At 42.2% G+C, this 11904-nt stretch overlaps 3 protein-coding genes and 1 non-coding gene across 5 annotated transcripts; 2 read left to right on the top strand and 2 right to left on the bottom strand.

Moving 5' to 3' along the window:
• The first annotated feature begins 738 nt into the window (after positions 1–738).
• Positions 739–4050, top strand: LOC140802598 (tubulin alpha chain-like). 2 transcript variants are annotated; one of them, XM_073158142.1, is made up of 5 exons: positions 1239–1643; positions 2365–2599; positions 2711–3081; positions 3158–3618; positions 3701–4050. In XM_073158142.1, the coding sequence occupies exons 1-5, from the start codon at positions 1551–1553 to the stop codon at positions 3837–3839; spliced, it is 1299 nt and encodes a 432-aa protein (XP_073014243.1). In that variant the 5' UTR covers positions 1239–1550; the 3' UTR covers positions 3840–4050. The 2 variants fall into 2 exon arrangements, with proteins under 2 accessions (XP_073014242.1, XP_073014243.1); XM_073158141.1 differs by having other exon boundaries at positions 739–1643; positions 3158–4050.
• An 828-nt stretch (positions 4051–4878) lies between these two features.
• TRNAT-AGU (transfer RNA threonine (anticodon AGU)) lies at positions 4879–4952 on the bottom strand. Its single transcript has one exon. It is a non-coding gene; the product is annotated as a tRNA-Thr (tRNA).
• A 1092-nt stretch (positions 4953–6044) lies between these two features.
• Positions 6045–8184, top strand: LOC140802600 (probable inactive poly [ADP-ribose] polymerase SRO2). The gene is made up of 4 exons (XM_073158143.1): positions 6045–7083; positions 7177–7418; positions 7495–7628; positions 7753–8184. The coding sequence occupies exons 1-4, from the start codon at positions 6116–6118 to the stop codon at positions 7849–7851; spliced, it is 1443 nt and encodes a 480-aa protein (XP_073014244.1). The 5' UTR covers positions 6045–6115; the 3' UTR covers positions 7852–8184.
• On the bottom strand, positions 8072–11631 carry LOC140802602 (uncharacterized). The gene is made up of 4 exons (XM_073158144.1): positions 11276–11631; positions 10997–11190; positions 9111–9218; positions 8072–8343 (listed from the first exon to the last, which is right to left on the bottom strand). Exons 1-4 carry the CDS (start codon positions 11415–11417, stop codon positions 8221–8223), a joined length of 567 nt encoding a protein of 188 aa, XP_073014245.1. The 5' UTR covers positions 11418–11631; the 3' UTR covers positions 8072–8220.
• Between the last annotated feature and the right edge of the window lie 273 nt (positions 11632–11904).

Here is an 11904-nt window from a genome sequence, read left to right as displayed (position 1 = left end):
CTGTCGCCTCTAAAACCATAGAGAAAGCCACGAGCACTGCTCTCGTTGTGGCAGCCATCCCAGTGTTCCTCGGTTTGGTACTACTCGTGATTATACATTTGCACCGATTCAAGAAGCGAACTGGACCGGTTCGGACGTAAAAGCTAACGTCGTTCCACTGAGTCGGGTTCGACGTGTCAGAGATATTCGAAGGCTTAACAAAGGAGAACGTCATCGGGTCAGGTGGATCGGGCCGGGTCTATCGAGTTAAACTCCGATCCGGTCAGTTTGTAGCAGTTAAGCGGCTTCGTAGTGGGCCACGTGGGCCCGATGCAGAGCGGTCTTTCAACTCCGAGGTGGAGACTCTGGGGCGTGCGCAGCACGCGAACATCGTGAAGCTGCTGTTCTGCTGCGCCGCGGAGGAGAACAAGGTGCTGGTCTACGAGTGCATGGAAAGGGGAAGTCTTGGCGAGGCGTTGCACGGTGAGGAGGAGAGGAAGAAGGAATCATTCGTTCCATAGAGGATGATGATGGGCCTCATCAGCAGTGCGTGATATCCGACGTGGCAGGGTCTTGTGGATATATCCCTCCAGGTTAGATGCCTACTGGTTGGTCTCTCTTAAAATTTTCTGAGTGGAACGCCGATTGATTAAATTAAGCCTATGACATGTTGAATTGACTAGGTGGTGTTGTCTAATCCTCAAGCAGAATAGTTTGTCATAGAATTTATTATCTTGCGTCACGCTTTGCAGAATACGCATACACGCGCGTTAAAAGCGAGCGAGAAGAGCGACGTGTATAGATAGCTTCGGGATGGTGTTGCTCGAGCTAGTTACGGGGAAAAGGGCGATTGATCCCTCGTTTGGAGAGCACAAGGACATCATTCGGTGGGTGGGTAACGGAGACGATAGCTTCCGAAAGGAGCCAAAGAGTGGGAGCACATGGACTTGCAGTTTGTTATGGACCCCAGATTGTGTCCACTGTAGACATCCCAATACGAAGAAAATGGTGCATTTCTTGCATGTGGCTCTCCTGTGCACCTCGGCGTTTCCCATAAACCGGCCGCCGATGGGGAGGGTGGCGGAATTGCTCCGCGGTATTGGAAGAGGCGGAGGCCCGACTTCTTTCGTGAAATTTAAGTAAAAAATGTAGTTAGATGATGGCTTGCGGTTTCGTTAATTAGCATTATCATATTGCTTCTTCTTCACTCATTGCATGTCCACCTACTAATTCTCAAAACATTCTTCAGTCTCTTCTCTATTCCTTTGCGTACATAACAAGTTTAATCATTAGCCAATGCAGGCCGTCCATCAATGTTCAGGCTATGCCACGTGTCCATATTTGACAATTTCCGTCTTTTCTATAAGAGGAAGACACTATTCTTTGCCATCTCTGCCTTCTCCCCTCGCCACCCCTGTATCACTACCCTTCCGACCTCCTATAAAAGCTCGCAAAAGCGAGAGGGCGATAGAGAGCATAGGGAGGTGTCTTTGCAAACGCCGCCCTCCTCTTGTCTATCCTTCGTCGCCGTTCTCCTCTAACCTTCGCTCCTCCTCCGCCTAAGGAGAAAGATGAGGGAGTGCATCTCGATCCACATCGGACAGGCCGGGATCCAGGTCGGCAATGCTTGCTGGGAACTTTACTGCCTCGAGCACGGCATCCAGGTTCGATCTATCTAGATCTGCGATCTATTCGTTATTTCCTCTTGTCTCATGTGATCTGTTCTTGATTCTGTTGTCTGACCATGGTTATTACTCGATCAATTCATTGATCTGGAAATTTTGTTCTATTTTTTCCTCCTCCAGTGTTTGGATCTACAATTCACTTGAATCCCGTAGATCTGAAAGCTTTGTTTGATCGGGAATAATTTGTCCGCATTTTATTGATTTTGCAGTAGCTGTAGAATCAATAAGATCCTGCCTGTTAGTTTGCCTGACATTTTACTTTTTGAATTCACAAGAAAATATAAATTTAAGAAATTTACAAGAAAAGAGGAGATGTTTTATTTATTGTCGTGCAACTAATGCAGTCAATTATATGGATTTCCAGAGATATTTGAAGTTCCATTCTCCGATGCATACTATTGATAAACTAGAACCTTGACAATCTAAGTCTACAAAATGTGCCAAAATCCTAGATAGATCATCACCGCAATGGAATAAGCATGTTTTGCCCGATTGCTTCTTCCTTTTCTTCTGCAATAAAATATGACATCATCTGCTTCTTATACAACTCATATTGCTATCATTGATCTACCGTTGAGACTCTATTGACTATATGGGTGTAGCTAAATTTTATTAACACGGTCCTCATAGCATTGGAACAGTTTTAAGGCTTCTGTTACTTGTTCATTATTGCATTATCATAAGTTTGTCTTGTTTGCAGCCTGATGGCCAAATGCCCAGTGACAAAACCGTCGGCGGTGGTGATGATGCATTCAACACCTTCTTCAGTGAGACAGGTGCAGGAAAGCATGTCCCCCGTGCTATCTTTGTCGATCTTGAACCCACTGTGATTGACGAAGTGAGGAGTGGAACATATCGCCAGCTCTTCCACCCAGAACAGCTTATCAGTGGCAAAGAAGATGCTGCCAACAACTTTGCCCGTGGCCACTACACCAGTAATTCTCCCTCTATATTTAAATATGCTTATTGCTGCTGCCCCTCTAGTTTTCAGGATAATCTCAACCTAGCGCTCATCTATATGATGACCCTTGGTTTTATTCTTGCAGTTGGAAAAGAGATTGTTGATCTGTGTCTTGATCGCATTAGAAAGCTTGCTGACAACTGCACTGGCCTTCAAGGCTTCCTTGTGTTTAATGCTGTTGGTGGAGGGACTGGCTCTGGCCTTGGCTCTCTTCTCCTCGAACGACTCTCTGTTGACTATGGCAAGAAGTCGAAGCTTGGTTTCACTGTTTACCCTTCACCCCAGGTTTCCACCTCTGTGGTTGAACCCTACAACAGTGTCCTATCAACCCACTCCCTGCTTGAGCATACTGATGTGGCTGTTCTTCTTGACAATGAGGCCATCTATGACATTTGTAGGCGCTCTCTTGACATTGAGCGTCCCACTTACACCAACCTCAATCGCTTGGTTTCCCAGGTCTGGACCAGTAAGAGATATTGACTGATTTACGCTGAAGCTTTTAATGAATCTCTAACAAGTTTTCCATCTACAGGTGATTTCATCTCTGACGGCTTCCTTGAGGTTTGATGGTGCACTGAATGTTGATGTCACAGAATTCCAGACCAACCTTGTCCCTTATCCAAGGATTCACTTCATGCTTTCTTCCTATGCTCCTGTCATCTCTGCTGAGAAGGCCTACCATGAGCAGCTCTCTGTTGCAGAAATCACCAACAGTGCTTTTGAGTCCTCGTCCATGATGGCTAAGTGCGACCCACGCCATGGCAAGTACATGGCTTGCTGCCTCATGTACCGTGGTGACGTTGTGCCCAAGGATGTGAATGCTGCAGTTGCCACAATCAAGACCAAGCGCACCATCCAGTTCGTCGACTGGTGCCCCACTGGCTTCAAGTGCGGTATCAACTATCAGCCACCAACTGTCGTCCCTGGCGGCGATCTTGCCAAGGTGCAGAGGGCAGTGTGCATGATCTCCAATTCCACCAGTGTTGCCGAAGTGTTCTCACGCATTGATCACAAGTTTGATCTCATGTATGCCAAGCGTGCTTTTGTTCACTGGTATGTAGGTGAGGGTATGGAGGAAGGAGAGTTTTCTGAGGCTCGTGAAGATCTTGCTGCACTGGAGAAGGATTATGAGGAGGTCGGCGCTGAATCTGCCGAGGGCGAGGATGATGAAGGCGATGAGTATTAAGGACTACATGTGCCCTCTTTCTCTATGATATTTTCCTTGTCCTCTGTGCTTCTCTTGTTGATGCTTGGTTATAAGTGTGTATCTTAGAATTTATTCTAAGCCGGAGACGGAGACGGAGGTTTTGTGATTTCCTTCTAATACTTCTACTATCTTGATGATGATGTAGTGCAAAATCTATTTGCTTGTCAAATAGCCCTTAAATCTGATCTGGTACTTGGCCCTCAGGTTAATTTCAGTTATACCTTGTTTTCAAGTTGATTATAACTGATGTAAAATACCAGTAATATCTGCTATATATATATCACGTGAAGTACACTAGGCTTATAAGTTGCCTAACTCAATGAATTCACTAAGCTTTAATTTGTATGCTGTGAATTAAATGCATAAAATGTGATCCTAGGAGTACACGTTCTTACTCATATTCTTACTATTTTGCTTAAGTATGACCTTACTACCTTCACCGACCTTATTATGCCAGTCAATCTTGTGATCTGGCCTTTTTTAAAGCATCAGTTTGTTGGATTGTCAATCATAGATTAGTTGTTTTCAGACCAAAGGAGAGAAACAAGAAGAAAAAAAGAACAGAAAACATAAGCTTAAAAGAAAGACTATCAACATCAATAGGTATTAAAAAGAGATAAAAAGGCAAAGAAATCATTTTCCTTGTTAAATAAAGCAAACTGAGTATCCCCTCTTGCTCAGACATCTTGCCTGCTCACTTTTAAAGGAGAGGTTGGTCCATCTCATACATCACTATCCTTTTGATTCATATGTTTTATGATATAATATTTACAATGTTGAATAAAAATGATCATAAATAAAATTCTTATATCTTCTTTTTTCTCACCACATGTTAAGAAAATGTGTTCTGATAGTTGATAGTGGATATCGAGTATTACATTTCAGTTTATCTTGGCCTTTAAAAAAAAAATTTATAGGATTATAAACTAGAATATAATTATAACTTATGTGTTATTAATGCGAGTTTCTAAAGGGAAACGGCCCCTTAATTTATTAGTCATGGAATCATGGTAGGAAATTTATTAACAACAAATTCCAAAAAAAATTGCTTTCGTTGAGAGTCGAACTCAAGACCTCCCGCTTACTAAACGGGTGCTCTAACCAACTGAGCTACGAAAGCAGTTGCTTCACATCTAATTTATATATCTATACCCTCAATAGAATTAAGCTGATGCCTCCATTCTCTTTAGTCAACAAACCTTTTCCCTAGCCTTTCCTAGAACAAATCTAATACAAATTAGATTCACTCCCTAAGTGGGAAGAGGATTGGATCCCTCTTCTAGAAAAAGAGAACAAAGTTCTCCCCATGAGGATTCACAACTTCAAATTATCTAACATCGCCTTAACCAAAAGGAGAAGAAAAACAATGCAAAAGGGTGGGGTCTATAGCGTCAACTAGGTGGAAGTCTGACCTTATAAATCCACAAAGCCCTCGTCCACCAGTTACAAAGACATCTTCTCTCCTTTGAATCTTTTCTTTCCCCCATGTTCTTTGCTTTGGCCCAAAGCAAAGGACGCATATATCTAGCTCATTAAAAACCCCCTCCATCCCCCATTCCAGCTTATAAGATAAGCTAAAAGGTGTGGCTCCTCCTCTTCTCACTGCCACCTCCTCCAAGTTAACTTAACCCCTAAGTCTTAATAACAAAAATTCTAAAACGCCGCAAACCAATTGGCCCAAGTAACCCACGTAGTCCCCCCATTTCCCATTCTCAGTTGTCAAAATGACCTTTCTGACCCTTACGTGCCGAAACTGGAGACGTGCTCATGCATATGCAATGGCAATTTATAAACCTTGATCACTGCATTATTTTTGTTGATTAAATTAATCCATAATGAATTTGTCGTTGTGACTTGTGGTTGTGACTTCCCCTTTGTAATCCTTTGGCCATGAACTTAATTATCGATGCGCGTTCATTGCATGTGACACGATGAGAATGGCTACATTCCAAGTACTACACAACAAATATCTTTATTATTATTATTTTTTTTTTTTTTAATTTTTTACAAAGTCCAAAGTCAAGGTTTGCTGCCCAAGGAAAACTTAGATAAGAACAAGGGCAATCTAGTCAATCGAGACATCCCCCTCCCTCAAGCAAAGACGTGGCACATCTGTAATTAGGTCAGAATGCACCGGCATTTAACAAATAAAAAAATCTAGCCTACTTGTTCCACAAAGTCGGTTTATTTTGCAAAAGCTATAAATGCAAGGAAGAGAACGGCGGCAAAATTCGAAACGCATCCCTTCGTCCACGGTTCTCTTCTGTCGTCTCCCCCTCACCGATGGATCGAACCGCCCCTTGCGTCTCCTCCACCGACTTCACGTCCAAGATCGCCGGTTCCGACGGAAATCGCACGGAAGATTGGGGAATCCAGGTGCCCTTGCCCCAAAGATCGGATCTTGCTTCTGGGTTTTCTTCCTCGAGTAGTTTGGTTCAAGAATCCGACAAGTTTCGGAGGAGCGGCGAGCCTTCGAGGTTCCTCTTCCTTAGAAATGGCTTGTGGGTTGACTTCGCATTCGAGGTGTGCGACGTTTTGCGCGATGGGTTTGTCAACGGCAAGGCTGTCTTGGAGGTTCCTGTTAATGGGAGGATGCATGTCTTCGACTTCGTTCGGATGGTTCATGCTGAATCTGAGACGTCCGAGGCGAATCCTTTCGCTTGGATCGATGTCGACGGCCAGTGCTTCTTTCCAAGTTTTGATGAGCAGAGGAATGTCTCCTGTCCTAGTTTACAGATTGAGATAAGAACTGACAAGGACTCTAATTCTTCCAATGCGGTGGCGTCGTCGTCGATCAGCAATCCTAGCACGCGGAAGAGAGATTTGGTCGATTCTTTTGAGGAGGGATCCGGTGAGAGTCCTGAGACATTCACCACCCATGGTATGGAAAGACCAAGATGGAGCCAGGTGGTGAAGCTGGACGAAGGGGATAGATTCTACAAAGTTGTGGAGAAGCTGTTTCTTGCAGGGATGAGGAAGGTTGATCCTGGTACGTTCGTCACGTCGATCCATAGATGTTCGCATGCCGTCCCGCCGGCGTGTTTCAGATTGAGAACCTTTCAGATGAAATCTGAGATGACAAGATCAATCCGGGGTGATGCCAATGTGAAATTTGGCTGGTACGGAGCGCCGGAGAAGAATGTGGCGGCCGTTCTAGCTCACGGTTTCGGACAGCCCAATAACAACGTGCTGGGTTGGTATGCCCGCGGTGTCGGCGTCCATCTCTCGCCACCGCATTCTCCATATCCGAGGTAAGCTATACTCCTATATCCAAGTAGTTTTCCAATCAAGTAGTTACATCTGTATGTTTTACTTGAAAGCCTTATGTTCTGAATTGCTCTCAGCTCTTTGCTAACTGAAACCGACGAGAAGGGCGAGAGGCACATTTTACTGTGCCGGGTTATCGTGGGGAAGCCGGAGAAAGTTCAGGCAGGATCGATGCAGTTCCATCCTAGCAGTGATGAGTTTGATAGCGGCGTAGATGATCTTACAAACCCTAGATGGTATGTGGTTTGGAGCACGCACATGAACTCTCACATTCTCCCAGAGTATGTTGTGAGCTACAAATGCGTGAAGCAGCAGCAAGGTATTATTATTTGTATCCTTTCTCTACTATGATACTATGTCATTTACTCGGTAATGATTAGGTGAGAACTCTTCAGGGCCTTGGAGGTTGGCCACTTCAGCTACAAAGAATAGCGCAAGTCTATGCTTTTCTAAGCTCTATGCAGAGATAGAAAGATTTCTTCCATCCTCAAGGGTACAAGCATTGCAGATCGCTTTTAATCGATATAAGGTGGGGTTCAGAATTATCAATCTCAGGCACTATTGCAAGTAAAATTTAATTCACATGCCCCCAAACAAAGATTGCTGAATGTTTCTGCGATGTCTAATTTGTTTTTGTTTTTTTTTCACTACAGGAAGGGAAGATCAACAAAGTTACTTTTATCAGATACTTGCGATCTGTCGCTGGCGATAAATTGCTGGCTACAACAATTAAGAAAGTCAGAGGCTGGTGATGAAAAGTGGAACAAAAATATAGTATTCATTCGGCACAAATCAGGATCACTGCGTGTGGTATTTTATTGTTTGGGGTTCTGCTGCTGAGAAGATGAAGCAATTTTCCTTTTATTTTTCCCCCTTTTTCTCGCATGACATCTACTGTTACATGTTACTTGTATATGCCTCAATAAGAGTTAGGACCACAACTATTAATATGCAGAAGGAATCAAGCTGTAATTGACAAACTAATTTTGAGATTGGTTGTATATTTTACTTTGAGAATTGTCAAATAATCAGCCTACAGCTAGATTCACATTTACAGCAAGTAAAGAAAATATTTAATTACATAATTGCATTTTAATGGCATATTTGAACATTGGACACTATTATTTCACGTTTGGAGTTACTTGTGAGAGTCGCTCATCTTCCAGAAGTTTGTATGGATCAATGTATGGTGGTGGTGATATTTGCGTGTTGCTAGCATCATGCACAAAACTCGGCCCAAAGTACTGCATCCAACAAACAAGAGTCTCACAATCTGGCTGATAGAAATAGACAGAGAAGATAGCAAACAAAAGATATTCAATTGAGGAAGTCCTAGCGAGATACAGTAGTGAGGAAATCAGTGCTTTGGAATGCTACATGTCACAAATCATCAGCAGTTCCATTGTCTACTTTCCTAGATATCAATATATAAATAGTGTGAACTCCACTGTCTAATGTTTCCCTTAAGACATCCAAAAAGGTTATACATGATGTTTTGACGCAGAAAATGATGCTCATCTCTATTTGCAGGGCTTTACTTCTAGTTCTTATCAATATGTTAAAATCGTTATAGGATCACTAAAATTGAAATTGATACACGAGGGGACAATTGCTTTTCCAATGGACTACCAGGGGACTATTTGCCATCGGCTGATCTCTCCTTCAAACAACCATCTTTAGCCTCTTCTTCATCAGACTGCACCAGGGGGGCTGGGAATGTCTAATATGATTCTCTGAAACCCACTGATGTGAAGTAGTGTAGGTTTCAGAAGATGCAAGCCTAATGTTTTTGTATCACTAAACAGACCTTCTTTAGATGAGTTAGTACATAATGAATTGCGATGTTTACCTCTAGGTAACCAAAATTTAGTCTAATGCTCAAGATATGAATTGATCAACATATTTCAGACAGAAGCTTGATCTTCCTGTATTCTATTTCAAATTGCATGTTATTTCTTGTGAACAGAATAGAGGATAGAAAACAAGAAAAGAACAGGGAATGAAGGCTTACAAAGTACAAAGCTGAGAAAAGCGAAATAGTTATCACCATCAGCGGCCAAAAACCCAAAAAGAATGTGGCACCAATAGATAAGAGAAGTTTAGCTCGTGGAATCAGACCCTGATGTAAGAAGATGCATTAGTATTATGCATGTGGGCATAGCAATCAAAAGGAACAAAAACAAAGATCAGCATACTCATTGTCAAGAATATTTGGAACGATTCACATAAAACAAAGATATACTAACATGCAGGCACACTAATGATATGTGAAATATTTAAGCTTTCAGAGGAGCATCTAGGAAGTACGTACTTGAAACAACATGAATTTCACAGTGCACCTAAATTACTGCAAGTCAAATAAATAAAAATGTGTCACGTAACACAGGAACAGGAACTTGAGAAATGGATTATGAATTGAAGAATGACTTACTTTACAAAGAATATGTAGCACTCTAGATAACTAAAATTTCTTCAATGAGATGGTGCAAGTAGTCATATCAACTGCAAATTGGTGATTCTTTGCTGTTTTACATTAAACTTTCTACTACCAAGTACGTTTCAAGCTAAATGCAAGCTTGGCATAACACACAACATTGATTTGGAATGAGATTTATTTTTAGTAATTTTACACGGATGTGAAGCCTAGCCATTTTACCGAGGTCTTTTAAGAGATTAGACTTATGACTGCCCAATAAAATTGACAACCTTGAAACTTCCAGAGTATTTGCCAACTTGTTTATGAAAATAACATCAGACAAAAATAAGTCTAGCCTTTTGCCACGGAAGCATCTTAGAGGTTATGCAGGTTATGCAGGTTACAGTTCAAACTCATGCAAGCTTGGAAGAAGCCTCTGAAAGGTCCTCTAGACATTGAAATACAATAGATGAAGAAAATAATGTGATAAAGAATTTCTCTTGGTCTTTTGAGGCATAAATAAGCTGTATCAAGATTCATTTTCATCCTAGTCATTTTGAATATGTATCAAATCCATCATGGATTCCATTACTTTTGTAGATTAACACACACCATTACTTGTGACTCTCAAACATCTAACAAAATGCTAAGAACAGGACCTTATTATATTTCTGATGCCAAAAGTTCACCGATTAATTGGTCTATTGATGCAACTGCCACTTTCTATTGAAGATCATGGAGGTAGCTGCAATTAGCAATCTAGAAGCTTTAAAAGCAAAACATCTAAAAACGCTGAGAGCCTGAGACTGCAAAGCGGAAGGGTGGATTTCTTTAGACCTCCAAAAATTGAACTGTTATAACCATAAAGAAGCTGCAAGTGAGAACACCAGAACATCCTTATCAGATGAAGAATCTACATGTTTCCTTTCCTATTATCATCTTAACTTCTAATTCAAGGTAAGCAACCCACCTTGCTAGCTCATGTAAAGAAAGCTCCATTCCTTTGTTTAGCGTGCCAATAAGTGATCAAACTTGACACGTTATTTGTTCTGTCTGTGACTATTGTTTAACCTCTCAATCTTATTATATTCCGTTTGACATATGTAACCAGAAATCTCCAATTTTTTGTTCTCATCTGTTCTAGTTTGTCCAATTCCGTACTCTACTTGTTTATTTTATTGCGTGCACTCCAATTATTTTAAAAACACCCTTCAACTAGTCAAATCAACAACTGCATTCCATCGTTAATTATCTATATTGGCCAATCTACACAATTTTCTCTATTAATTTGTACATCAAATTTTAACTACTCAGGTAACCAATTACAGCAACGTCTTCCCATTTTTCCTAATAATTAATCAACTTCTAAATTGCTCATGTCATTCCTGAGAAGTAATCTATGAATCCAATTTCTTTAGCAAATCCAAATAAAATTGGACTCACAAGATAGAATAAGGGAAGGAACCAATAGGAGTACCAACCTCGAGGCCTTCGCTGTTCAACGCCATGGATCGCTCCCTCTGGTTCGACATCGCCTTATCATACTCCGCCGACGCCACGCCACTCTTCTTCGTCTCCTCATTCACCTCCATCTCCTTCTCTTCCACCAGCGACGACGGCGTCATCCCCCTCCGCCGCAGCTCCTTCATGAACAACGACTCCGGCGCCTCCTCCCCTGAGAATGGAAACAACATTCAAATCACGAAAAAAGAAAGAAAGAAAGGAAGGAGCAAACTCTTCATATAGAAAATTTCGCCTACCGTCTTTCTCTCCGCCGGATTTGTCCTGGAGGCGGCAACGGAGGCGGAGGACGGCGGTGGAGAAGCGGCGGGGAGGCTGGCCAGCGAATCGGAGGCAGATAGCCGGAGAGAGGCTTGATCTGGCGAGGTGGAGAGAAGCCATCTTTAAACTTTTTTTTTCCTTTTTCTGAAAGGTTAGGATTCGGAGAAGGGAAGAGAAAAGACCAAACACCGAGCAATAGAAGGTGACCGTAGCGAGCTTGAGAGAGAGAGAGAGAGAGAGAGAGAGAGAGAGAGGGGGAGGAAGAGGTGGAGAGTAAACAAAGAGAAGAGAGATGAGCTCCGAGGGAAGTTGGATAATTTGATCGTCCGACAACAACCTAAAACCGTACGATGAAACTACAAGGGAAATAAACGGCTAGATTATTCGTTGGAGCATAAAATCGTATAGGCCGGGTTGGGCCCTGGACAGGTACAAGGGGCCTTAGCATCATGCGGCGGGATAGGTGATGACGTTTCCCGATTCTTCTTATTATCTTATATAGCATGCGCGGCCAACCACGTGTACTAACGAACTGATGGATGTGAATGAAAGTTTCTGGGCCTTGAAATAGTGAATAGAAGAGTTATTGGGCTTTAAACTGAGAGAC

The sequence above is a fragment of the Typha latifolia genome, unplaced genomic scaffold (assembly GCF_019914945.1).
Source record: "Typha latifolia isolate L0001 unplaced genomic scaffold, TyphaL0001v2 contig_42, whole genome shotgun sequence".
In the NCBI taxonomy this organism is placed as follows: Eukaryota; Viridiplantae; Streptophyta; class Magnoliopsida; order Poales; family Typhaceae; genus Typha; species Typha latifolia.
The sequence above is the reverse complement of the archived record's forward strand: the minus strand, read 5'-3'. Positions and strand labels throughout refer to the sequence as shown.